Source organism: Silurus meridionalis, chromosome 5 (genome assembly GCF_014805685.1).
Source record: "Silurus meridionalis isolate SWU-2019-XX chromosome 5, ASM1480568v1, whole genome shotgun sequence".
NCBI classification, from domain to species: domain Eukaryota; kingdom Metazoa; phylum Chordata; class Actinopteri; order Siluriformes; family Siluridae; genus Silurus; species Silurus meridionalis.
In genome coordinates, this window is record NC_060888.1 from 28454269 (window position 1) to 28481768 (window position 27500).

General features: G+C 41.9%; 2 protein-coding genes and 1 long non-coding RNA gene across 10 annotated transcripts in view; 2 read left to right on the top strand and 1 right to left on the bottom strand.

Moving 5' to 3' along the window:
- ppp6r3 (protein phosphatase 6, regulatory subunit 3) overlaps positions 1-22431 on the bottom strand; it is a 23784-nt gene extending 1353 nt beyond the window's left edge. The window contains exons 1-23 of one of the 7 annotated variants that reach the window (XM_046849731.1): positions 22310-22431; positions 19522-19668; positions 17054-17287; positions 15837-16023; positions 15301-15438; positions 13828-13893; positions 13319-13431; positions 13109-13222; positions 12817-12946; positions 12488-12640; positions 11505-11660; positions 11310-11374; positions 9989-10104; positions 9303-9388; positions 9121-9207; positions 8379-8476; positions 4549-4603; positions 3926-4056; positions 3618-3739; positions 3383-3536; positions 3214-3302; positions 2872-3034; positions 2169-2186 (exon numbers count right to left, since the gene is read on the bottom strand). In XM_046849731.1, the coding sequence (XP_046705687.1) occupies positions 2169-2186; positions 2872-3034; positions 3214-3302; positions 3383-3536; positions 3618-3739; positions 3926-4056; positions 4549-4603; positions 8379-8476; positions 9121-9207; positions 9303-9388; positions 9989-10104; positions 11310-11374; positions 11505-11660; positions 12488-12640; positions 12817-12946; positions 13109-13222; positions 13319-13431; positions 13828-13893; positions 15301-15438; positions 15837-16023; positions 17054-17280 (2468 nt within the window). In that variant the 5' untranslated portion in view covers positions 17281-17287; positions 19522-19668; positions 22310-22431. Of the gene's footprint in view, positions 1-2168; positions 2187-2871; positions 3035-3213; positions 3303-3382; positions 3537-3617; positions 3740-3925; positions 4057-4548; positions 4604-8378; positions 8477-9120; positions 9208-9302; positions 9389-9988; positions 10105-11309; positions 11375-11504; positions 11661-12487; positions 12641-12816; positions 12947-13108; positions 13223-13318; positions 13432-13827; positions 13894-15300; positions 15439-15836; positions 16024-17053; positions 17288-19521; positions 19669-21584; positions 21785-22309 lie in introns of those variants that run through there. The other 6 variants (XM_046849734.1, XM_046849732.1, XM_046849730.1 and 3 more) reach the window with 6 other exon arrangements.
- LOC124386113 lies at positions 4611-8465 on the top strand. The gene is made up of 2 exons (XR_006925848.1): positions 4611-7661; positions 8271-8465. It is a non-coding gene; the product is annotated as an uncharacterized LOC124386113 (long non-coding RNA).
- Positions 22432-24266: 1835 nt separating the features above from the next.
- On the top strand, positions 24267-26100 carry LOC124386107 (keratin-associated protein 4-4-like). Of its 2 annotated transcripts, XM_046849758.1 has the most exons (5): positions 24267-24768; positions 24965-25153; positions 25214-25447; positions 25841-25930; positions 26041-26100. In XM_046849758.1, exons 1-5 carry the CDS (start codon positions 24733-24735, stop codon positions 26080-26082), a joined length of 591 nt encoding a protein of 196 aa, XP_046705714.1. In that variant the 5' UTR covers positions 24267-24732; the 3' UTR covers positions 26083-26100. The 2 variants fall into 2 exon arrangements, with proteins under 2 accessions (XP_046705714.1, XP_046705713.1); XM_046849757.1 differs by lacking the exon at positions 26041-26100 and having other exon boundaries at positions 24267-24892; positions 25007-25153; positions 25841-25956.
- Positions 26101-27500: the final 1400 nt, after the last annotated feature.

Here is a 27500-nt window from a genome sequence, read left to right on the forward strand (position 1 = left end):
CAATGTGTTGGAGAATTAGATCTTACATCATTATCATGTTCCACAATGAAAAGAACCTCAGGGTTCTCAGAGGAACGACACTGATTCAGACTGACTTCTATAAACATTTATTATACTCATTCAATTTACTGAAATGAGTTCCACACTTCCCCCTACTCACAGACACGCACACCTCCACTTTCTAAAATGCTCCACCCCCACTCAGAAATGCTCCACCCACCTCTCAGACACACCCGCCCATCCCTCACACAGCCACGCCCACATCCATCTCTCAGCCATGCCACGCCAATCCCTCATAACCACACCCCACCCATCCCTCACAGCCACACCCCTATCCATCTCTCAGCCACAACCCCATCCACCTCTCAGACACACCCCACCCATCCCACACAGCCACACCCCTATCTATCTCAGCCATGCCCCACCCATCCTTAACACAGCCACGCCCACCCATCATTCACATAACCACGCCCACATCCTTCCCTCACACAGCCACACCCCCATCTATCTCAGCCACGCCCCACCCATCCTTAACACAGCCACACCCTTCCCAACATTCACACAGCCACGCCCCCACCCATCCCTCACAGTACAGTACAGGGTCGTCAGCTGAACACATCTAACCTCAAATCACATGAGGTGCCGTTTCTTCTGGTATCTACACTTCTTACCCCTAGTCCTCACCTCACTCCCAGCGTGAGGGAGTCCCGTCAGCACGTTCTGAATGAGAAAATCGAGTCAAGAGAGGTTACTAATGAGTTGTGAGGAGAGAGGAGGTGGAGCTTCTAACATTAAGGGGTCTCTAGTTCCAGATTCATACACTGCTCAGCTCATCTGCTGTGTTTATCGAAATGCAAAACTCAAGACTCGAAACGTGAAAAGGTCGGCAGGTCTGCAGTGTGTGTGTGTGTGTGTGTGTGTGTGTGTGTGAGAGAGAGAAAGAGATGAAGATTGATTCTGACAATAACCGATGATAAGCACATGCCTAGTATTTATATGATGAACACTGTAATGACTGTGACCTAATAAAAGCTGTGGTATTTCTGTGACTCGAGGCCGTGGCTGAGCTGCTGCTCGGCTTCTACCGGAGCTCCTGATCTGAGTAAAGCATCTGACTGTAGAACATGTATGGTATAAACCTGACCATCTGATTACATTCCTCATAAACAGGATATTTAAGAAGGAAATAATTTATTGTTGAAGACTGAGACCGGCTGGAAATCAGCGCTTTACTCTTTGAGGTTTTGTTGTGCAGCACAGGAAACTGATCTTTTAATTAGTTCTGACTGTTTTCATTAAAAAATTCATGAATTGAAAGTGATTAAAATGCAGGATCGACATCTGCACAGAAATGTAAAGAAGTGAAGAATTATGCATGAGATTCTCTCAGCAAGAGCACATCCGATCATTATGGATTTAAAATGTCATTACTGTAATAAAGTAGATATGAGGTGGCGTCAAAAAGTTTGGAGACTCGCTCTGTTTACAAGGAAGTCTTTTCGAAGCGGGTCGATCAGCTTCTGCTATTCGCTGGAACTTCATCTTCAGGAAGAGGGTGAAGTATGCAGGAGCCAAATCTGGTGATTAGGGTGGGTGTGGAAATGAGATCGTGTTTCCGGTGAGAAACTCGCGGATGAGGAGGAGCTTGGTGACAGGATGCGCACGTGGCCAGAATAGCACCAGTTGCACAGCTCGCAACGTACACAAGACCATGTCTTTTTGCGCACTGAATTATGAAGGTCGGCGCCCCCCGTGACTGTGCCGTCTGTTGGTGTTTCACACTATTTATTTATTTATTTACCAAAAAGTTTCGAGACTAGATTCGTAACAACCAATTTTTGTTAGACAAGGACATTTACTGTCATCAGCAGCACTGAATTAAACGCAGAGATTAATATTGTAAAATAATTTATTATAATTAATATTATTATTATTAATATTATTATTATTATAGTGTAATTATTAGGACTGGACTCATGGGTCAAACACAACTGCTGAATGGAGCATGTTAAGTGACAGCGTTATTTGATACTGAGACCTGATGAGACACATGCAGATGGAGAAACACAGGTGAGTGCGCGTGTGTGTGTGTGTGTGTGTGTGTGTGTGTGTGTGTGAGGACTGAACAGCGCACATGTAAACACAGACACTGCTCCTCCTGTACATACCGATAGGATTTCAACACTCTGATCCCCCACGCACGCAGAGAGAGAGAGGAAGCGCATGGTCAACACTCTACACACACACACACACACACACACACAGCTCTCACACAAACACACTACACTTACACACTCACACCTGCCTTTCTCATGCATGCAACACACACACACACACACACACACACACACACACACACCTGTGGCCCACACACAGTAATAGAGAGAGAGACAGAGAGAAGCTCATTGAATTGAAAGAAACAGTGAGAGACAAAACAGATGGTAGATGTGTTTTAAAATAAGAAGAACGACAGACAGGATACGAGCAGAGCCAGAACAGAAAACTGGAACAAACAAAAGGATAAATGAGAGAAAGTGACCATCAAAAGAAAAGATACACAATCTGACCAACTAACAAAAATACACAGAGGATGATGGGGAGGAGAGAGAGAGAGAGAGAGAGAGAGAGAGAGAGAGAGAGAGAGAGTGTGTATATAAAGAAATGATGAGCAGACACAGAGAGAAGCAGTCAGACAGAGAGAAAAGGACAGATATAAACAGTGAACAAGAAATTTGTGTATGTGTATAGTAGAGTAGGTGGGTGTATGCGTGAGTGGACTGTGTGTGTGTGTTTGATGCGTGTGCGTCTGTATGGTGTGTGTGTGTGTGTGTGTGTGTGTGTGTGTGTGTGTGTGTGTGTGTGTGTACACACCTCTTGAACACAGCAGTTTCGGTTTTGGCGTCTACAGTAAGGCTGAGTGTTTCCTTCATGGAGCCGTTTGTGACTGTCTCAGTGATTCGGTCCACCGCTGCCTCGTCTTCCAGATCACACCCTCTGGACTGAACAGCTGGAGACACTTCCCACTGAGATGTTCCTGGAAGGAAGAAGATGGAGGAGAGACAAAAGTAAAGCCACACTCCCACAATCCCTTGCTCTAGATTTTGGCACAATATATTGTTTACAGCAGAGCTGTGTGTGTGTGTGTGTGTGTGTGTGTGTGTGTGTGTGTGTGTGTGTGTGTGTGTGTCTGGGTGCTTGCGTGCACACACTCACCTGCTGGCGTGTTAACGCCCAGAGGGTCTGCTGGCTCCGCACTCGTCTCCATGGCAACCGGGGAGTTGCTCCTCAGGGGGTCTTTGGGGCTGTAGAAATAAAATCTGTTCATGATGACTACTGATCTGATAATGGTCCTCCCCCCAACCACGCAGTGAAGCTCGCTCACCTCACGGGTGTGAAGCTGGAAAAGTTGGCCCAGCCTGTTTCTGTGGCGACAGTGTTGGTGGGCGTGCTCCATGTGGAGGGAGAAGAAGTGGGTGGGGCCAATGAGCCTCCCGTTTCCATGGGGACGTCATCAAAGTTGGCCATCCAGGCGGGACCTGAAACAAGTTACGTTTTAGTGAGGTCCATTAAAGCTGATCAGCAGGTGTTAGAGAGAAACTGATGTCACTTCTTGTCACCTTCTCCACTGTCCACCTCCATGCGATCATCACTTGCTTGGTTTGATGCCTCAAACTGGTCTCTCTTCACATCCTCCTCCTCGGAGTCTGTACTCTCCTCACTGTCTGTACTGCCTGAGCTCCTGACACACACACACACACACACACACACACACACACACACATAAAAGTTTGTCCCTGATGAAGAAGCCCGTGACGACTGTGGAAAAACTCCGAGATGCACAAGGAAGAAATCAGGTACCCATGCTGAAGAGCCCCCCTTCTCACCCAGGTATACAGGTGGAGCTAAAAAATAAACAAACAAATACCTGGAGCGTCTCTGAGCTTCAGGAGCAAACGTCACATCCTTCTCGTCCCAGATGTCCTCCTCGTCTGAACCAGTGTCCTCAAACTGCTGGATCTTCTCCTTACAGCATGCCTCGAACAGAGCCATGTTCGCCTGGAGAACACACAAACACACACTAATATTAACATACTACACACTCAGGAGGAAAATAATACAATAAAACAAACATTTTTGTAAAATATTTCAAATATTATTGTAAAAAATTAAATGTCAGACGACTTCAGTTTTCAGCATCGAACTGCAGAACCTTATGAACTTAATTGATCTCTTTCTAATTTAACAATTTTTCCCATTTACTCTAAAATATCTGACACTCATCAAGTACATCGCAAATCTATCAGGGCAAAAGGTAAAGCACTGTGTTTAATTTTAGTGGTGATACACACACACACACACACACACACACACACACACACACACACACACACACACACACACATTAGAGGCCAAAATGCTGTATAAATATTAGACTGTTAGTACAACAAATGAGTTCAGGTGCAGGTGGATGGAAGACACGGTGTGTGTGTGTGTGTGTGTGTGTGTGTGTGTGTGTGTGTAATGAAATAAAACACGTCACATACTTACACTCTCGTTTGTATTCAAGGAAAAATTGATGTCTGATATTCTATCAAAGGGAATACTGAAAGGTTAAAGAGAACAGAGTTTAGTTCAGTTAAGTAGGTTACACACACACACACACACACACACACACACACACACACACACACACACACACACACACAGCAAAGCAGTTCAGTAAGACGGCTCATTAAATGATCCACAGACTTCCATATCTGATCCCAAACCTCCATAAAATAATATTTTTGTGAAATAATTTATTGTATTCAGATGGGAGTAGTTTGCTGACACGTGCATATGGCTGAGGGTTCAGGAGGTATGTGAGATGATCAGACATTCATCAGACATCCTGACTATCACGGAGTGTAAATGTGAGTCTAAGAAAGAGAAAAAAGGGGGCGTGGCCAATACATTTTTTTATTTGATAAATTGGGTAGATATCAATTTAAAATATTTAAAGACAAACACACAATACGTGTGAAATCAATCTAACATGGAGGTCTGTGGAAAAATACCCACAATGCACATCACTAGCCGCTGCTTTTATTCCATCAGTGATCAAACATGGACTCGTTACAGACTAGCATATGTGCATCGGTTGCTATGGAAACTAGGCAAACATGCACATGCAGAGATCTTCTATCTACAACACATCTGGTAAACTGCACATAAAGTCCAGAAGGTGGTGATTCATTCTCTATAAGAGCAGCTCAGACAGTAGCGCAGGTTTATATCATGTTAGCGTTTCCATAGTAACGGCTTGTTCACAGGGACGTGTACAGTGCAGTCCACTGATTATAAACAACTTGATCATTTTAAGATGTTTCAGTGACATGTATGGAAGGAGTCTCCAGTGTCAGTGCACCCCAACCTCAACATGAGATTAAAAGTAACTATAAATTAATAAACACCACACATACACACACACACACACACACACACACACACACACACACACACACAATTGTAATGACTGATGAAATAAAAACAGGTCTTGTTTATCTACACAGGAATTCAACCCAAAGTAGAATGTGAATAAAATGTAAATTTCCTCTGTAGGTCAGATGCAGCTGATCAGACGAGATCGGATCACAGTCCGAGTCTGAGTTAATGGTTTAGCAATAATGAAGTGTAGTGCCTCCAGTTTGGCATGGTGTAGATATTAAAAAGGTAAACCATGCCAAACTGATGACCGGTTCATAATGTTAAATTATTCATTTCTGTATTTTTGCAGTAAATAAAAGTATAAAAATATTTAGTCTTTAAACTAGATTATATGTTTTATTTATTTTTTTTGTATAGGAAATGTTTAGAAAGTATTTTAAAAGATTTTAAATTAAACAATTCTTTTTTACTTAATTCCATTTATGTATTTTACAAAATTAAATAAATTAATACTCAAACGTTGGTGTGTGTGTGTCTGTGTGTGTGTGTACACTAAATATAACACCATGTCTATGTGCATTAACATTCATACCAACATCCTTTCTGTCTTATTCCTGTATAAATACACTATATTACCAAAAGTATTCGCTCCTCTGCCTTGAACTTCAGTAACACCTGAGTCATGATGTTGACCCTGTTGAACAGCTTCAGCTCTTCTGGGAAGGCTTTCCACAAGCTTTAGGAATGTGTTCATGGGAATGTTTAACTGTTCCTCCAGAAGCACGTTTGTGAGGTCAGACAGTGATGTTGAACGAGAAGGTCTGGATCACAGTCTGAGCTCTAATTCATCCCAAAGGTGTTCTATTGGGTTGAGGTTCAGGACTCTCTGCAGGCCAGCCGAGTTCTTCCACACCAGACTCACTTCTCTATGTGTTTATAGATGTTGCTTTGTGCACTGGTGTGCAGTCGTGTTGGAACAGGAACAGGTCGTCCCCAAACTGTTCTCAGAAGCATGAAGCATGAGTGCATGAAATGGTCCAAAATGTCTCGTTATGCTGAAGCATTAAGATTCTTTCACTGGAACTGAGTGTTCGAGCCCAACTTCTGAATAACGTCCCCACATCATAATCCCCTCCACCAAACTTTACACAATGCAGCCAGACAGGTAGCGTTCTCCTGCTACCCACTGAACCCTGACTCGTCTATCAGTTTACCAGACAGTGAAGTGATTCTTCACTCCAGAGAACACGTCTCCACTGCTCTGGAGTCCAGTGACCTCGTGCTCTACACCACTGCATCCGATGCTTCGCATTGCACTTGGTGATGTAAAGCTCGGGTGCAGCTGCTCGACCATGGAAACCCAGTCCATGAAGCTCTACGCACTGTTCTTCAGCGGATCTGAAGGCCACATGAAGTTTGGAGGTCTATAGCTATTAAAAGTTGGTGTTCTCTGTGCACTACGTGTCTCTGCATCTGCTGACCTGCTCTGTGGTTTTACGTGTCTGAGTTTCTGTCGTTCTCAATCGCTTCCACTTTGTTCCAACACCACTAACGCTTTACTGTGGAATATTTAGTAGTGAGGAAATTTCACGACTGGACTTATTGCACAGGTGACGTCCTGTCACGGTACCACTCTGGAACTCACTGAGCTCCTGAAAGACACATCCTTTCACTAATGATTGTAGAAGCACCTGCATGCCCAGGTGATGATTTTATACACCTGTAACCATGGAAGTGATTAGAACACCTGAATTCAGTGATCTGGATGGGGGACTGAATACTTTTGGCAGCATAGTGTGTGTGTATAATCCTTTTATTTTATACTTTACAGGGTTCCCACTCTAAACCAAATTCCCTGACTTTCACTTGTTAAAAAGCTGAATTCTATAATGAACAGGAAAACAGCCTGCTCTTGTGCTGAGCACTGAGCAGAGGAAAACCAGACACAGACCTACTTCAAATACATCATTTCCAAAGGCCTGGTCAATCTTTTCAATTAGTCTACAACACCAATACAACACTGATTAAAACTGCAAATAACGACTGATTTTCACAAATCTTCAGGCACCACAAGATTTCAGCCTCCTGGGTCTTTGCTGCTGTAAAGTGGAGATGTGCCCCACTGTGTCTCACACTACTGTCACTGCTGGAGGTGTGAGCAACTTCATTAGCTGACTGCTGTTCTGAGCACTTGGGCTGAAGCTGATGCTCTCTCCCCAATATCTGATTTAAATGTACGGTTTGTGAAACTCCTATCGAGCCGTCTAGTATTTTTAACACCCAGTCTCTGTAGTGTTCATCTTACAGCCAAAGCTGCTGAAATTGACATTTTTCTGGGATGTTTGCTTTTAGTTAACAGATACAGCCTGATGACCAGTTGACCAGCAGGAAGGGAATAAGTTTGCACTGAAAAACACGTGGAACAATGCGAAAACAAACAAAAATACAGTACAGAAAAATGACACGTGATAAATGTAAACTAACACGTAAAATCCCTGATATTCCACGACTTGGACAAAACATATACATTTAATTCCCTGACTTTCAATGTCTGGGACAGACTTCTTAAAATTCCATGATATTCCAGAAATTCCATGCCCAGTGGGAACACTGACTTCAGTTATATTTTATTCTTTTATACTTATATTTTTATTAATTTTATTTTTATATTTCTATTGTATTTACACTTTGTAAAAAGCATTTCAAGACACGCACTCTGTATAAACATGTATGTGACAAATAACATTTGATCTGATTATCAGCAGACACGTCTGATCTCGTCTGATTGCTCACCTGAGTAAAGGGTTGGAATCCTTCAGATTTATTTTTGATTTGAATTCCAGGTTGTACCCCTGATTAGCCCAGCGCAGCCCCGTTTACCCTCCTGGAGACCCCCCACCCCCGTCAGGACCCCGTGTGAGAGGAAATGTTCATGCAGGATGAGTACTCACTCCACCACATCGTCCTGATCCGCAAACTCTTCATCATTGAAGCCGAACTGCTCAATAAAATTGGACGTCATTTGTTGCATCTGATAATCAGAAAAGGCCTGGCAAAGCCCAGGACCAGCGATAATGATATAGTCGACAATAAATCACCTTTACACAGTTCATTAAAGAACATACACACCCTCACACACACACACATTAGCCTTAATAAACACTGCTTTAGTAACGTCATTTCATATTAGTGTCACATTGAGTCAAAGAAGACGGTGTTAATTGTTTAATTACAAACACTAAACCCAGTGTGTGCACGAATGAACCGGAAACGTTTAAGGACACAAGGTTCCTGTTCAAACAAGATTAGTGTGTGTGTGTGTGTGTGTGTGTGTGTTTCAGAAATTGTGGATTGGGTTTACAGAAATCTTGATAATGCTGCAGAGCATGCGTGTGACTAACGCATGACACTGCCCCCTAGTGGACACACTTTACAGTCAGTGCTGAATTGAGTTAAAGAATAAATGCCATCATAACTGTAATAAATCAATTCTCGGGTGTTTCATATTTCACTTCTGGGTTCTGTAAGGATGGTTCCCTGAAGGGGGTTCTGACCGTCTTAGAGTTCTTTTTTGGGAAGCGTGACTCTTGTAGGGTTCTAACAAGCGAGGAAGTGACTCTGATCCTGTGTGAATGAAAGACGTAATAAGTCAGATGGTGGTGTGGATCAGGTTGGTGAAGCTCATGCTGTTACCTGCTGCAGAGACGAGTCGTGGTGAAAGCCGCCGTCTTTAAAATCGCCCTCGTCGTCGCTGGGGGAGTGAATGTGATGTGTGTTAACCTGCGGAACACACACGTTACTGATGCTCACCCATATACCCACAAACCCCCATAATACTACCCCCCCCCCCGAATGATCAGACACGCAGCACTTACTAAATCTACAGTGTTTTTCTTGTTCGTGTCTGCTAACTGCCCTGAGGAGAAGGCCTCCCATCTTTCCCGCTCATCTTCCTGGAGCTCTGCAACACACACACACACACACACACACACACACACACACACAGAGAGTACATTAGATGTTAAGCAGCACACTTTAAAGTTAAACATGTGAGTAATCTGATAAGATTGTGTGTTGATCCCTAAACCCCAGGACCTGTGTCTACACCTCTACATATTTAACACACAGCCCAACTTATTTTTTCCACACACACACACACACACACACACACACACACACACACACACACACACACACACACACACACAACCATAAGACTGTTGTTATGGTTACACAGGGGAGCATTATCTCGACCCTGTTGCTTTTAATTAAAAGCGTTTCCACACTGTGAACCTATAAATCGTCTCTCTGCACAAACCCACGCTGAGCCTTTTGTCCAGCTTTTGAGATCAGAAGGAAATGTAAATGTGGACTTTGCTTAAACCGTTGCCATGGAAGCAGAGCTGTTATGATGAGGGATATAAATGTATAAATGACTGGGCAGAATGCAGACAATATTTATCTATTTATTTTATACAAATGGTATTGTTCATCTGTAGTGAGTGTACACACACACACACACACACACACACACAGTGTGTATACAAAGAGTGAGATGTACCTGAAATGAGCTGCTGAATCTGAACACCGTTCGGACCCTTATCACTGTTGTGCACTATTGAGTTAGAGATTCTGGTAAGATGCCCCATATAACCTCTCCTACGCCCTCCTTCAGCCCTGAGAGAGAGAGAGAGAGAGAGAGAGAGAGAGAGAGAGAGAGACAGACAGACAGACAGACACACACACTTGAAGAGATTTGCTCCAATAACAGAAAGCTGATTGGCTGCTGCATGTTTGTCTCATGTGAAGTCATACAGTGCATCTGGAAAGTATTCACAGCACTTCACGTCTCCAAATTTTGTTGGAAATTTTGTACAATTCATTATTTTCCTTAAAATTCTAATTACAATTTGAACGTTTGAAATATTTGCACATTTATACAAAAAAAATGTACATAAATAATTATGTACATAAATATCACAGCTTTTGCTCAGTATTTTGTTGAAGCACTTTGGCACCAATTACAGACTCAATTCTTTGAGTTTGATGAACCTATTTTTGGGCAGTTTCTCCTATTCCTCTCAGCAGAACCTCTGAAGCTCCATCAGATTGGATGTGGAGCATTGGTGCACAGCCATTTTCAGATCTCTCAAGAGATGTTCAATCAGGTTCAAATCTGGGCACAGAGTTGTCTTCTGAAAGGTTCTCCCTTCTCCACAGAGAAACGCTGTAGCTCTTTCAGAGTGAACATCAGGTTCTTGGTCACATCCCTGACTAAGGCCCTTCTCCACCGGTGCTCAGTTTGTCCAGGCGGTGCCGCTCTAGGAAGAGTCCCGGTGGTTCAGAACTACTTCCATTTACGGATGATGGAGGCCACTGTGCTTATTGGGACCTTCAATGCTGCAGAAATGTTTGTCTCCTTTGTCAGATCTGTGTCTCGATACAATCCTGACTGAGGTCTACAGACAATTTCTTCTACTTCATGATTGGTTTGTGCTCTGCCATGCACTGTAACTGTGGGACCTTCTATAGACAGGTGTGTCCCTTTCCAGATCATGTCCAATCAATGTATTGTTTTATTTTTAACACATTTGCTAAGATTTGATTTAAACACATTTGATGATGTTATTATGGGCTATTGATTATAGAATCGTAAGAAAAATAATGAATTTAATCTATTTATGAATAAAGCTGTGGAAACTTTACAGATGCAGTGTAATACAGCAAATTATATTTGAACTAGTGAAAGAAAGAAAGAACTACACCACCACGGAAACAGAAACAGTGCTGCAGGAGCATTTAAAGGCTGCTTTCAAATTATTTCAGACCTACAACAGCAAATCTAAGACTCTGTGGAAACCCTGGAAGTGATTGAGACTCACTGTTCTTTCTCATTAGAGCTCCACGCCTCCAGGATTCTCTGTACCAACCGACACTTCTGAAACATCTGCGATCAAACAAATACGATAAAAATACAGTATGCAAAATAAATCACATCTTGCACATACATATATGTGTGTGTGTGTGTGTGTGTGTGTGTGTGTGTGTGTGTGTGTTGAACGAGGACCGACACTCACGTGTGTGATGAGGATGTTTTCCCGGACCGGCTCCTGATCGTCATCTCTGTTGATCTCAGAGTCGCTCTGGGTCGGAGGCATGGCTAATATCATCGCTATACAGATTTCTACTTGTATGTGCAAGAAGTTATTCCAAATGTATTTAAAATACATATCCTGTAAAACAAAACAAAGACAAAACACTTAAACATGAAGCAGGTCCGAGAGTTTTATTTCTCAGACACCACAGCAATTTCCCCAATTATTACAATTTATTATATATAGAACAACATGTAATTACAGCATGTGGATGTGCAGAAAAGCCCAAGATAAAAGCTGTTATTGATGTTTGCAGAGTGAAACTGACTGAATGGATCAAACATTGTGTGTGTGTGTGTGTGTAAAATAACTATAAAAAACTGTTGGAGTTTACTCTGGGTGCAGTTTTTCCATTCATTTTTCCAGTTCTCATGTGAACGTTTTCTTCTCTGGTTTGTCTCCAAATTCATCTTGTAAAAATCCCTGTATTTACTATAGAAGTTCCACCACACGCAAAACTCCTCCATGGAGCTCAGTGGGGTCATTTAGATCCAACTGACAAACGCAAACTACCTGCGTGGACCTGCACTCTTCACACCTGAACTCCTTCCAGCCAATCACAATCCACTCTTCACACCTGAACTCCTTCCAGCCAATCACAATCCTCTTCACACCTGAACTCCTTCCAGCCAATCACAATCCACTCTTCACACCTGAACTCCTTCCAGCCAATCACAATCCACTCTTCACACCTGAACTCCTTCCAGCCAATCACAATCCACTCTTCACACCTGAACTCCTTCCAGCCAATCACAATCCACTCTTCACACCTGAACTCCTTCCAGCCAATCACAATCCACTATTCACACTGACCAGGGTGTAATGAACCCAGGAAAACTGTTTTGATGATACCTTTATGGTGTATGCCCTTGCTGTCTGTGTGTGTGTACCCAAGAGAGACTCACAAGAATGATTCCCAGCATGTTGAGGTTAATGAGTTCCTGGTTGATGATGTGTGTGTTGGTCTGTAGAAGACTGGCCACCAGTCGCACCACATTGAGGCGTGTGTTTCCCACTGGTGGGTCCAAAACACCCCATGTTGTCTTCAACACCGTTTTCTGATCACCAAACAAACAAACCAAAAACAAAAAGTTCAGCATTATTTTTAACTGTAACTTTCCAGACTCTGTTCTTCATCACGTTCGATATCGTACCAGATCAGTGAGTGTGTGTGTTTACTGCAGCTTTACTTTCTGATCTGATTTTAGTTTGGTGAGAATGTGGTGACTCAGACCTTAGGAGGCTCTAATAAGAGCTGATGGAAATCTTTTAGTCTGGGTCGAACTGCCTCCAGGATGCTCTGATTGACTGAGAACGACGGGTGGTTCATACCCGGAGGACAGAGATCCAAGTGACCCTCAAACCTACACAAACAGGTATGGATACACATCAGCTTTACAGAAACCTGGACGTAGATAAATAATTCAGAGACGACACGAGGAAGAACCGGAAGAGAAGCAGTCCTGCAGGGTGACAACTTAGAGCGAGATTATAAAATCAGTAACCAGTGAGTCGAGGTCACTTACGCTGGTCTCCGTGTCTCAAAGAGCGTGAGGAGGATCTGGATCACGCTGACGATCGCAGACTCGTTCTTGTCTTTGTCGAAGATATTGGACAGCAGCTGCTCTACAGTCTCTTGTCTGGGAAAGAAACAGACATGATGATGATGATGATGGTGTGTGTGTGTGTGTGTGTGTGTGTGTGAGAGAGAGAAAGAGATGGAGAGAGAGACGCACTTCTCCAGTGTGGCAAGCAGAGGGTCAGGTTCTGAGGAGCCCTGCACCTGGAACATCTGATCTCTGCTCAGGCGAATGATCTCACACAGTGATTGAGACGCGTTCGAGTGCCTCTGAGAGAAAATAACGATAAAATATTAATAAAAAAATAAATTAGGACCAGATATTTTAAATATCAAACCAAACGCATGTGCTGATATTAATACTGACTGCATTTCACTGATTTGATCATATAAATGAATAACTACATGATTCTCTTTCATTAGTGATTAAATAAAGCGGTTGTCTGATCATTATTGTGATGAAATCAGCTGATACACTTGTCTGAAATATCAGGGATGTTACAAGATCATCACATTGAATCTCAATCAAGTATTTATTTATTTATATAAACCTTTATAACACTTTCACACTTTTTCTTTTTTTTTTTAACCAACCTTTAATACAAACAAACAAAATGAACCAACGAGCTGTCAGGGGGTAAAACCTGTAAATAAAGACTGACTCACATCCTCATCCTGAGAGGGCTGTACCATGTCCACCAGCCGCTGGATCACCTTCTCCTCATTCAGCCACTGAGGTTACACACACACACACACACACACACACACACACACACACACACACACACACACTGAACATAACTGTGCACCAGGCTTATTTAAATTACATTTTTCCTGCATGGTCAATTTATCATTGTGCAAGAATCCCCCAAATTCTTACTTTTTATATACCGTAATTCCCGGACTATAAAGTGCACCCATATATAAGCCCACTAAATTTCACAAATATTTAGATTTTTAACATAAATAAGCCGCACCTGTCTATAAGCCGTTCATTAAACACTAATGAACTTTACACAGGCTTTAATGAAAGACAGTGTCTGTTACACCGTGTAACGGGTGAAATATGTTGTGGGTCCTTTAAGAGCAGAGCGGTATTTTGGGAATAGCCTGCCGCCGCATTTTTTCAGTATTACTGCATGTGTGCAAGACTGAGGAATATGTCCTTATTATTCTCTGATGCTCATTTCTAAGTTTCTTTGACCTACCCATAACGCTGTTGCCAAGAAAAATAAAAAAGCATGAGTTTTGGAAACCTGTCTGTGTTTATGATTTCTGTTGTAACTGGAGTTAGTGAGCTCTCCCTTCACCCAGACTCAACACGTTACAACGGCTTGTATCTAAACAGTAGCCGACCAAGAAAGTCATTGTTCACTGTCTTCCTCCTTCCTTTCACAACTATTTCTCTCTGGAGTTTATCTCTTGGCATCGTCTTGCGTTTAAAAAAAAAAGTTTTTTCTCCTGATGCCGTGCAGCTCAGAACACAGGTGAGGTGCGTTTTTTTCGTTTCCGTTCGGAAATTTCATTGGTCTAATGTTATGTTATGTTAAAATACGGTACACACATTATATTGATTGAGACATAACTGAGAATGAGTCTAGACCAGGGTTCACTAACATAATGCCCGTGGTCACCAGGTCACCCGCAAGGACCACGAGTCGCCTGTGGGCCTTTTCTAAAAATAGCTCACCATAACTGCATCTATTGTTTTTGTTGCTATTCTTTTTGTAATCACTCTTACACTGGTATAAAGTTATATAAAGATAGATAAGTTTATATAAATAACATTTTGCATATTGATATTTATCTGTTTCCTACTTTGTTAAATCATTGTTGATAATTATTGTGAGAAATCATTAACATGATCAGTGTCTTCACACAGATGAAGATCATTAATTATTAATAATAACATAATTAAAGGTAAATTGAGCAAATGTGTTATTTCAGAAGTGTAGATCAAACTGGTAGCCCTTCACATTAATCAGTACCCAAGAAGTAGCTCTCGGTTTCAAAAAGGTTGGTGACCCCTGGTCTAGACGTTAATGGGGTGTGGTGCAGTGGTGCAGGCTGCAGAAACTTAAAGGGAAGGGGGCGGGGTTGGGGGTGGGGTTGGATTAGCATAGACCTGAAAGTCCTCACGTTTAAAACATCTTGTCTGAGCTGCTGAGGTTCAATGCAGGTGAGCATCCTGAGCAGCAGGTCCATGATAGCTGAGGTTCCTATGTGCTTAATCATCAGATCCACAAAGTCTTCTCTCTTCCTCAAGAACTCCACAATCTACACACACACAAAATTGCATTTGATGCTGACATTACCTCTTCTGTTCAATAAAGAACGCCGCATCAGGTGTTTATCTGCCACAGTTACATTCAAAGTAGTTTCTGTTCTCCCTCACGTTATATCACCAAGTCAATAAGCCAAAAAAAAAAAACCAACAATCCATCATGTTGAGAAACCATAAAGAAGTTGAAACGCCTCTGTGCTGAATTTAAAGTTACAGTTTAACCTTGTGACTGTTACTGGAGACTCCTTCCATTCATGATCGATTAAAACATTCGTACTTAAATCTACAGCAGTTCTGATGATTCACATCATCTCACCAGTCCAGTTAATAATGATCTCTACCAGTTACACATTACTGCTCCAGTTCAGAAACTGGTGATGGTTGCTCTCACCTGCTCCGGTTTCCTCCCGATGAGGATGCTCAGCACTTTACTGAAGAAGCTGGCTAGAAGAGGGTTGAGTGGCGGCTCATTCTGCAGGAACCCGTACAGCTTCATGAGTAAACTCTCGTCCTCGCCTAAACGGTCGTTAATCTGACCCACATCTGATGTGAGGAGCTCACAGGATATGTTCGGGTACCTGAGGAGTCGCACAGACCGAATTACTGGTGACATTCCAGCATCATTTTACCCTTTTATACAACACAAGGAGAAAACTGTACTGTACAGAGAGGAGAGAGACATGTACGTTATTGTGACACCCTCAAAACTCAATAAAACAGGGGTCCAACAATGCCATTGTTAAAATGTAATTTCATGTCTGTATTTGATATTAAAGGTCAGCTTTCAAACTAAAAATGCCCCTTAGTTATTAAAGGTCGAGGCACCGATAGTTGATTGTAAAAATTCATATCCGTATCGTGTTTGCCATAATACAAAGCGGCCTCTAGGGACGCATCACTGATGCCAGGTGCTGTTTGTTTTTACATGCGGGACTACGTGCGGAGAACAAAAACTAATCTAGCATCAGGGGCACGAAAATACATTTAATATTAAAATCGCCACAATAATCCTGGTGGTCATTCCGGCCCGTCATTTTTTGTTACAGACTCGCACCTCACAGTAAGACTGAAACACAGAAGCGAGCCACAGACACCAGATTAGCATCAGTAAAGCCTCAGAAATTACGGCCACTTCCTGTGTGTAAATATAGACAGGGGTGAAGAGAGAAAGTGCTGGACCCCGACTTCTCAGTCCTCACTCATTACAGGCTGTAGAATAGAGAAATATACAGCGATAAATAAAGCTGAGCTTGTTTCCTGTGTGGGAGTGCCAATAAGCCTAATCACTGACATAAGAGCCACAGATTCTCTCTATTTTTCCCCTAATAAAAATGTCACCACATCGATGTCTACATGTTTTATTATTAGTGTTCAATCTCATGAACATTGAAGAATACATGGCCTGTGAATGAGCTGTTGCTATAGAAACAATAACATTAGAATTAAGCACATAAATATAAACCTGTCTGGGTTACACGGTTCATACAATAACAAAACACAGCTTCTGACCAATCAGATTCAACCTTTCCAATGTGAAGATAATTTGTTAATCAGTGTAGTGTGTACAGGTGTAGCTGTGCAGGTGTGTGGGATGTGGAGAGATCTCACTTGTATTTGATTTTCTCCTCCACGTCGTCGTTGGGCTCCTGCGTGATGAAGACCACCAGGTCCTCCATGCACTGAGGTCGGACCAGGAAGTCCACCAGCTTGTGGTTCTGAGCTTTACACTCCTGCAGAACATCCTCCTCATCCATCACCTCCCGCAAGGTCACATCCTCTTTATCCAGGAGTGTGTCGATGTGAGAGGTGGTGTGTAGGTCAAACTTCCAAAACATGGCGCTTCTGTGAACACAGCACCGTGTGTGTTATTTTTTTTTACATGTTAAATAAATTAGTTGAGATTGTATAAGATTTAACAGAACAAATCTGCTCTAAAAGAATAAATTATTAGCATCAGTATGAGCTGTAGGAGTGTTCAGGATGTGTAAGTTATGCTGAGTGCTGTATAATAATTCATTTATGGTGATTATGTGATGGAGTAAAGAAGTGTAGCGCAATGTAGAGTAGAGTGAATACACTACCCTACACTCATTACATTAGAGAGGGTGCGACAGTCAAGTAAACGAGCACAGAAAATACAGCATTATGTAGATTAGAGTAGTTTAGTAGCATAGTGTAAACTACAGTACAGTAGTGCAACAGTAGTGGTAGTGGTGCGGTAGTGACTTTTAATCACCACATTATCTGTGTAAAGCTGCTTTGAGACAATGTTCATTGTTAAAAGTGCTATACAAATAAAAATGAATTGAACAGTAAAATAATGTATAGTAGTGTAAAGTGTACCAGTGTATAGTAGTGTAAAGTACAGTAGTGTAGTTTATAGCAGAGTATATTATAGAGTACAATACAGAAGTGTACAGTAGTGTATAGTAGTGTAGTGTGTTGTATAGTAGTGTAGTGTACAGTAGTGTAGTGAGGTGTAAAGTGGTGTAGTGATGTTTACAGTGGTGTAATGTACAGTGGTGTAGTGTACAATGGTGCAGTGAGGCGTACAGTGGCGTAGTGTACAATGGTGTAGTGAGGTGTACAGTGACGTTTACAGTGGTGTAGTGTAGTGAGGTGTAATGTACAGTGGTGTAGTGTACAATGGTTTAGTGAGGTGTACAGTGGTGTAGTGTACAGTGGTGTAGTGACATTTACAGTGGTGTAGTGAGGTGTACAGTGGTGTAGTGTAGTGAGGTGTAATGTACAGTGGTGTAGTGTACAGTGTAGTGTAGTGAGGTGTACAGTGGTGTAGTGTACAGTAGTGTAGTGACGTTTACAGTGGTGTAGTGTACAGTGTAGTGTAGTGAGGTGTACAGTGGTATAGTGTACAGTGGTGTAGTGACGTTTACAGTGGTGTAGTGTAGTGAGGTGTAATGTACAGTGGTGTAGTGAGGTGTAGAGTGGTGTAATGTACAGTGGTTACAGTGCAATGTTGATGTAAATGCTGAGTTCTCCACACTCTCTGAAGGTAAAGTTTTGTGTTCCGCAAGGATCTGTCTTAGGCCCACTGCTTTTCTCTTTATATCTGCTGCCTTTGGGTGAAATTATACATAAACATGGTATTCGCTTCCATTGCCATGCTGATGACACACAGCTGTATATTTCAGCTAAGCCAGATGAAAGAGATCAGCTTAACAATGTTGAGGAGTGTGTAAAGGACATTAGACAGTGGATGCCTGATAACTTTCTTCTGCTCAACTCACACAAGACGGAAGTACTTTTACTAGGACCACATGCAGCTAGAAGTCAACTTTCAGATTCCGTAGGTGTTTCTGTTTCAGTGTGTACAGCAGTCAAAGACCTTCTAGATTAGACTACTGTAACGCTTTACTGTCTGGGTGCAGCTCTGTGCAGCTGGGGATGGTTTCTTATCAACGCCTTGGGTGGTTCCATGGAATTCCGGAGTAAGAACTTTGAGGATGAATTTGGACTGTAGTTAATGTCAGTCTGCTACACTGACTCAGGACTACAGTTACTGAGGTGTACAGTGGTGTAGTGTACAGTGGTGTTGTGAGGTGCACAGTGGTGTAATGTACAGTGGTGTCGTGAGGTGTACAGAGATGCAGTGTCGTGTACAGTAGTGTGTACAGTAGTGCTGTGTACAGTGGTGTAGTGAGGTGTACAATGGTGTAATGTACAGTGGTGTAGTGCAGTGAGGAGTACAAAAGTGTAATGTACAGTGGTGAAGTGAGGTGTACAGTGATGCAGTGTTGTGTTCAGTATTGCAGTGGATAGTGGTGTAGTGACATGTGCAATGGTGTAGTGTACAGTGGTGTAGTGTAGTGAGGTGTAGTAGTGAGGTGTACAGTGGTGTGGTGCAGTGTAGTGAGGTATGGTGTAGTAGTGAGGTGCACAGTGTAGTGGTGAGGTGTACAGTGTAGTGAGGTGTAGTGTAGTAGTGAGGTGTACAGTGTAGTAGTGAGGTGTACAGTGTAGTAGTGAGGTGTACAGTGTAGTGGTACAGTGAGGTGTAGTAGTGAGGTGTACAGTGTAGTAGTGAGGTGTAGTAGTGAGGTGTACAGTAGTCCTACCTGAGCGTGACTAAGCTCAGAGGGTAAAAAATATTCTGATTAAAAAGAAAATAACGCTGAAGCTCTTTGTGACTTCTGGCCCATTCCAGGCACTGCAGGTATGAAAGAGAGACAAATGCTGAAGAACCACAGACACTCAACACACACCTGTAACACAACAAACACACAACCATGGTTAGATATACACCCTGATCATTACTCCAACATCACCTTTAAATAAAATTGTATCATTAAAAAGTCCAGAGTGTGTGAGGAACAGTACTCTTTATACATGAAGGAGTGGCCAGGATCCCATATTGTAATCAAATTCTTATCAACTTGACAGGATAAATATCTTATGTGTGTGTGCACGTCTTTTATATGCACACTTTACGTTTAACATCAACGTTTCCAGAACTGTCTTTCAGTACTTTTTACATGGAACCACAATAACGTTTGTGTAACTGTTCAACCCTCACACACACACACACACACACACACACACACACACACACTAAGCTGAATGCTGTGGTTTAAGTGTGAACAATAAAGTGAGTCAGAATAAAGGTCTGGATCGATTCAAAGCTCCCTGAACACAAAAGACACACTTCAGAGGATTCCGAGGAAGATTTACTTAATTACCTTGTATATCAGTTTGCAATAAATATTTGAGTTGGGTCTCCAACGTCTTCTTAAAGAACAAATCAGTCAAGTCTACCACTGATGTCTCTACTTTCTGTTCAGAAGTGTGTCCATCAAATGTCACTAAGAGAGGGTGAAGCGTTCCTAGGCCCCGCTCCAGAACAGCCGTGTTTATACAGTGACCCCCACACACACTTCACGTCATGCATTAACCCTCATATACATTATCATTTCAAAAGCTACGCTATCGCAGCTAACATGTCCCCAGTGTAAATGCTGCCATGTCTCTAAGAGACAGAATGAGGAGAGACAGGTGAGGAAACTAGTGTTTACTGCTGCTATAAGGGACGTGACGTCACACCTCACCTGAGCTAGGATTCCAGGTATTCCAAATATACACAGGTCCAATGTAAACTCATTAACCACTTATAACACAACGTGTGTAAAGTGTGTCAGAGTTGTCCATTGGAAAATCAGTGGTTCTGTGTGTGTGTGTGTGTGTGTGTGTGTGTGTGTGTGTTTTCCAGTATACGGTAATATTGCAGAATATTTAGTTTATTTTCCTGTTATATTTTGTAATTAATTCGACAAACACACAATATACATTTACTAACATAATTATTCACCAGTAGAGTCAATAAATACATTAAAACGCTTAATTCTAGTTAAAGGTTTTATTTTGAGTAAATTCCTCCTCCCGTCACAGCCTCAGCACAGCCACAGCTAGCATGCTCGCTAACACCACGAACCTGTAACAGCTAACAGCAGCGGATATTTACATTCAAATCGCACTAAAAATAAATAAAAACACGGGTTGTGTATTCGACACTTTATGTGTTGTGAATGATTTTAAAAAGGAGAGGCCCCGGTATATTAGCTGCTCATGCTAATGCTAGTCACGTCAAAGTTAATGACAGACCGGCCCGGTTAGCATTAGCGTCTCTAAGCTAAGCTAGTGTATGTTTTTTTTTTTTTTTTTTTATTAAAAAAATACACGTAAATAAGAGAAGTGTAATTTTAATGTAATTTCAGCTCGGATATTTTTCCTGTATGTTAGCAACGATAAAGTTGTTTTGTTTTTCCGTAAACCTTTTTTTTAATAATAATTATGTCTAAAAATGTTTCATAATATACACCGGCTACACTGAAACTTAGCGAGCTGAACCCAATCCCAAATCACTCCACCCTCCTGACACATGCGCACTACAGAGGACAGTACTGAACAGAGTATCAAGTGCACTAGGCTGCGGGCTGAAACAGATTTGGAACACTTCTGGTACCGCCCCTAATCCTGACCAGAGCTGCTAAGGAAGCACTAATGCTAGGCTTTTCTGAGCTAGCAAAATCGGTTAGCCTAGCAAACTATGCTAAGCTAAAGCTTCGCCAAAAAAAAAAAAAAAAAAACGAGAACTGCACGAGACAAAAAAAACAAGTTACATTACCAATTTAAGATCCCGACATGAAGCTCAAGGAGGAACTCTTCGGATAAAAGTCTCACCAAGGAAAATATATATGTATAAAAGTAGAAACATACAGATAGCGGTGAAAAAATTAACTGCTGACGATAAGAAGAGACTGTGACAGGCGCCAAAGCCACACAGAGCGCTCAGCACCGAACTTTTCAAGATGGCGGCGTCGTCAGCCCCCTTCCCCCCACAGCGCGGCCACACAGCTGTCAATCAAACCTTCCTGAATCCTTATTGGTCGACAGACATGTCAATCATAAACCTTTTTTTTTTTACAATATACTTGAGAAACAAAACTAATATTTTCACTTTCCACCAAAAATCACACGTGTTACATGAATCATAAAGTCATTAACACAACATACAATATGTCTTTATTCCCAAACGGTTTAATTAATTTTATTATATTTTATTTTATATATATATATATATATATATATATATATATATATATATATATATATATTTATTATTATTTTAAATAAATAAACACACACACACACACACACACACACACACACACACACACAGTCGTTTTTTTTTAACAACGACTAAACACGCTCACATCACTAAGAACCAATCAGCTTCCAGGTTGGTAAAGAAATTCTCACTCTGATTGGTTATTACGATTTTTCTAATCACCGCCCAAAGACCCGCCTTTAAAAAAAAAAAAAAAAAAACGAAACCGCGTAAAAATCTACCGTTTTTCATTGAGCGCGAGAGAAGAACACCGCGCCGATCTACGCACGAGCGCACCACATGTCGTTTCCGGTAATTCCGCTGCGCTGCTGCACGCGCCCGACTGTGGGACCGCCGAAGAACCGCGAGGAGGCGGGGCTTACCAAGCTTCACAACTAATGGGCTTTCTCTCTCGCCCTAGCAACAACATGACGTCACTGAGATTGACACATACCCGACCAATCAGCGCCCAGGGCTCGTTCAGTTAGTGTATAAAGTTAACCACGTCTTATATCTAATAATAATAATAATAATAATAATAATAATAATAATAATAATAATACAAATAAATAATACATACTAAATAATAATCAATAAGTATATTAAATACTTTAGTGTAAAATATTTTTTAAACAAATATAAATAATATAATAATAATCGAACTTTAAAGGTTTTTGCACTGCAGTGTGAACAAATTCACTACATTCTGCAGTTTACATTCTTAGAGTTCAGGTCAAAATGTTTTCAAAAAATGTTAGGAATAAAAGAATAAGAAGGAAATGTTACTATGTTTTGGTTCAGAGACATGAACAATAATAATAATAATAATAATAATAATACTATTAATAATAATAACAACAATATTTACTATTATTTGTATTATTATTTAATAATGATTAAAATGTTATGATTATTATTATTATGAATCGTGTTATTTTGTGTTTTTTTTCTGTTTTGGATCTGTGCACAAATCAGTGTTGTATTCACATCATCTCTCTGTGCAGGATAAAGATGTACTGCAGTAGTTTATGTTTGTAGTTTAGATGTAGTGCGGTAGTTTATGTTTGTGGTTTAGATGTACTGCGGTAGTTTATGTTTGTAGTTTAGATGTACTGCGGTAGTTTATGTTTGTAGTTTAGATGTAGTGTGGTAGTTTATGTTTGTAGTTTAGATGTAGTGCGGTAGTTTATGTTTGTAGTTTAGATGTAGTGCGGTAGTTAATGTTTGTAGTTTAGATGTACTGCGGTAGTTTATGTTTGTAGTTTAGATGTACTGCGGTAGTTTATGTTTGTAGTTTGGATGTAGTGCGGTAGTTTATGTTTGTAGTTTAGATGTAGTGCGGTAGTTTATGTTTGTAGTTTAGATGTAGTGCGGTAGTTTATGTTTGTGGTTTGGATGTAGTGCGGTAGTTTATGTTTGAAGTTTGGATGTAGTGCGGTAGTTTATGTTTGTAGTTTAGATATAGTGCGGTAGTTTATGTTTGTAGTTTAAATGTGGTGCGGTAGTTGATGTTTGTAGTTTAGATGTACTGCGGTAGTTTATGTTTGTAGTTTAGATGTACTGCGGTAGTTTATGTTTGTAGTTTAGATGTGCTGCGGTAGTTTATGTTTGTAGTTTAGATATAGTGCGGTAGTTTATGTTTGTAGTTTAAATGTGGTGCGGTAGTTGATGTTTGTAGTTTAGATGTAGTGTAGTTTATGTTTGTGGTTTAGATGTAGTGCGGTAGTTAATGTTTGTGGTTTAGATGTACTGCGGTAGTTTATGTTTGTAGTTTAGATGTGCTGCGGTAGTTTATGTTTGTGGTTTAGATGTACTGCGGTAGTTCATGTTTGTGGTTTAGATGTGCTGCGGTAGTTTATGTTTGTAGTTTAGATGTGCTGCGTAGTTTATGTTTGTAGTTTAGATGTGCTGCGTAGTTTATGTTTGAAGTTTAGATGTGCTGCGGTAGTTTATGTTTGTAGTTTATATGTACTGCGGTAGTTTATGTTTGTGGTTTAGATGTGCTGCGATAGTTTATGATTATAGTTTAGATGTGCTGCGGTAGTTTATGTCTGTAGTTTAGATGTACTGCGGTAGTTTATGTTTGTCGTTTAGATGAACTGCTGCAGTTTATGTTTGTAGTTTAGATGTGCTGCGGTAGTTTATGTTTGTAGTTTAGATGTACTGCGGTAGTTTATGTGCAGTAAAAACCTGGAAAAGAATTAGCAGGAAAGTCGCGCTCCGTAAAATAGAACCTTTATTATATATAAAAATGTATTTAATAGAAAAAAATCACAGATGTGCATTACAGGAGGCGTGTGCACATTACACCGCTGAGCTGCAGCTGAGTGGCAGTGAGAAAGCTGCACATACACGCTAACTACACGCTAACTACATTTAATAACAAAAACTCATCACAGGACTATAAGACATGGAGAGGAGGGGGGGGGGTAGATGAAGAGCACCTGGAGGAGATGATAATGAGTTTACAAGTTCATTAATTTAGTAGTTAACGAGGTGATTTCAGCTTCAGTTTAATATCAATCAGAGAAGAAGAGAGAAGAAAAAGACAGAGAGAGAGAGAGAGAGAGAGAGAGAGAGAGAGAGAGAGAGAGTTAAAGCAGAGCTTCTGATTAGTTGGTATTGTGGATGGTGGCAGGTAACGTGAAAAGGGAGCAACAGTGTGATGATGGTCAGTGTGTGGATCCTCAGTGTGGCGAAGGTCAGTGTGATGGTCAGTGAGTGGATCCTCAGTGTGGTAAAGGTCAGTGTGATGGTCAGTGTGGATCCTCAGTGTGGTGAAGGTCAGTGTGTGGATCCTCAGTGTGGTGAAGGTCAGTGTGATGGTCAGTGTGTGGATCCTCAGTGTGGTGAAGGTCAGTGTGATGGTCAGTGTGTGGATCCTCAGTGTGGTGAAGGTCAGTGTGATGGTCAGTGTGTGGATCCTCAGTGTGGTGAAGGTCAGTGTGTGGATCCTCAGTGTGGTGAAGGTCAGTGTGATGGTCAGTGTGTGGATCCTCAGTGTGGTGAAGGTCAGTGTGAGGATCCTCAGTGTGTGGATCCTCAGTGTGGTGAAGGTCAGTGTGAGGATCCTCAGTGTGGTGAAGGTCAGTGTGTGGATTCTCAGTGTGGTGAAGGTCAGTGTGAGGATTCTCAGTGTGGTGAAGGTCAGTGTGATGGTCAGTGTGTGGATCCTCAGTGTGGTGAAGGTCAGTGTGTGGATCCTCAGTGTGGTGAAGGTCAGTGTGTGGATCCTCATTGTGAAGATCCTCAGTGTGGTGAAGGTCAGTGTGAGGATCCTCAGTGTGTGGATCCTCAGTGTGGTGAAGGTCAGTGTGTGGATCCTCAGTGTGGTGAAGGTCAGTGTGATGGTCAGTGTGTGGATCCTCAGTGTGGTGAAGGTCAGTGTGATGGTCAGTGTGGATCCTCAGTGTGGTGAAGGTCAGTGTGATGGTCAGTGTGTGGATCCTCAGTGTGGTGAAGGTCAGTGTGATGGTCAGTGTGTGGCTCCTCAGTGTGGTGACGGTCAGTGTGATGGTCAGTGTGTGGATCCTCAGTGTGGTGAAGGTCAGTGTGATGGTCAGTGTGTGGATCCTCAGTGTGGGTAAGGTCAGTGTGTGGATCCTCAGTGTGGTGAAGGTCAGTGTGATGGTCAGTGTGTGGATCCTCAGTGTGGTGAAGGTCAGTGTGAGGATCCTCAGTGTGTGGATCCTCAGTGTGGTGAAGGTCAGTGTGAGGATTCTCAGTGTGGTGAAGGTCAGTGATGGTCAGTGTGTGGATCCTCAGTGGTGAAGGTCAGTGTGTGGATCCTCAGTGTGGTGAAGGTCAGTGTGTGGATCCTCATTGTGAAGATCCTCAGTGTGGTGAAGGTCAGTGTGAGGATCCTCAGTGTGGATCCTCAGTGTGGTGAAGGTCAGTGTGTGATCCTCAGTGTGGTGAAGGTCAGTGTGGATCCTCAGTGGTGAAGGTCAGTGTGATGGTCAGTGTGTGGATCCTCAGTGTGGTGAAGGTCAGTGTGAGGATCCTCAGTGTGTGATCCTCAGTGTGGTGAAGGTCAGTGTGAGGATTCTCAGTGTGGTGAAGGTCAGTGTGATGGTCAGTGTGTGGATCCTCAGTGTGGTGAAGGTCAGTGTGATCCTCAGTGTGGTGAAGGTCAGTGTGAGGATTCTCAGTGTGGTGAAGGTCAGTGATGGTCAGTGTGTGGATCCTCAGTGGTGAAGGTCAGTGTGAGGATCCTCAGTGTGGATCCTCAGTGTGGTGAAGGTCAGTGAGGATCCTCAGTGTGGTGAAGGTCAGTGTGTGGATTCTCAGTGTGGTGAAGGTCAGTGTGAGGATTCTCAGTGTGGTGAAGGTCAGTGTGATGGTCAGTGTGTGATCCTCAGTGTGGTGAAGGTCAGTGTGGATCCTCAGTGTGGTGAAGGTCAGTGTGTGGATCCTCATTGTGAAGATCCTCAGTGTGGTGAAGGTCAGTGTGAGGATCCTCAGTGTGTGGATCCTCAGTGTGGTGAAGGTCAGTGTGGATCCTCAGTGTGGATCCTCAGTGTGGTGAAGGTCAGTGAGGATCCTCAGTGTGTGGATCCTCAGTGTGGTGAAGGTCAGTGTGTGGATCCTCAGTGTGGTGAAGGTCAGTGTGAGGATCCTCATTGTGGTGAAGGTCAGTGTGATGGTCAGTGTGTGGATCCTCAGTGTGGTGAAGGTCAGAATATCAGCATATAGCTTCTGGAAAGATCTGGACACATTTAAACTCTGAGTGTTTCAGTTAAAAATATAAAATCAACAGACTGTTTTTTTTATAAATTGCAGAAACACTGACTGTGTGACATTAAACAAACCACAAGGACATTTCAAGGGCAAGAGAAAGGTCAAAGTCCTAAACTAAAGTAAACTCTGCTGGTTTCTCCTCAAAGCTCTCCAGAACGTCTCATTTTAGCTCTTTGTTCAAAGTCTAAATTCTCATTTAGTAATTCAAAAAACGCTGCATTCTAATAGGTTGAGAGTGAAGCAGCTGTCCTGGCGTACCCCCTCTCTTTCCTTATATGGTCACAGCTTCCTGTCCCATGTTTATTCATACAATTTACATGCATATAAATGAAGGCAGTTTACATTTCTGACTCGTTTCTCTCAGGCTGAAGAGTCGAGCTCTTCACAGTAATATTGTAGAAAGTATGATTTTAAACAGTTCTTCATGGGGGCGGGGCCTGTGGGTGATTGACAGCTTGTTTGGGAACAGAAAAGGAAATGATGTGTTTTTTTAGAAAGAAATGAAGGAAACATTAATTGACCTGTTTGGTAGAAGAATTACATGTAACTGTAAACGGATAAAAACTACACCATTTATATAGTGGTGTGATTGTTGGTACACTGCTGTGGGTGAGAGGAACCAAACACCTGAAGATGTGCTGAGTCTCACACACTTCTCACACACACTCCTCACACACTCTTCACACACACACA

What these genes read in the sequence shown, in the direction of transcription:
- LOC124386107 (XM_046849757.1), top strand. Translation starts at nt 24,733, where the DNA reads ATGATGGTCAGTGTGTGGATCCTCAGTGTGGCGAAGGTCAGTGTGATG. An exon ending in TGGTGAAGGTCAGTGTGATG is followed by an intron (nt 24,893 to 25,006) that starts GTCAGTGTGTGG and finishes AGTGTGGTGAAG; the next exon opens with GTCAGTGTGTGGATCCTCAG. An exon ending in GGATCCTCAGTGTGGTGAAG is followed by an intron (nt 25,448 to 25,840) that starts GTCAGTGTGATG and finishes TCAGTGGTGAAG; the next exon opens with GTCAGTGTGTGGATCCTCAG.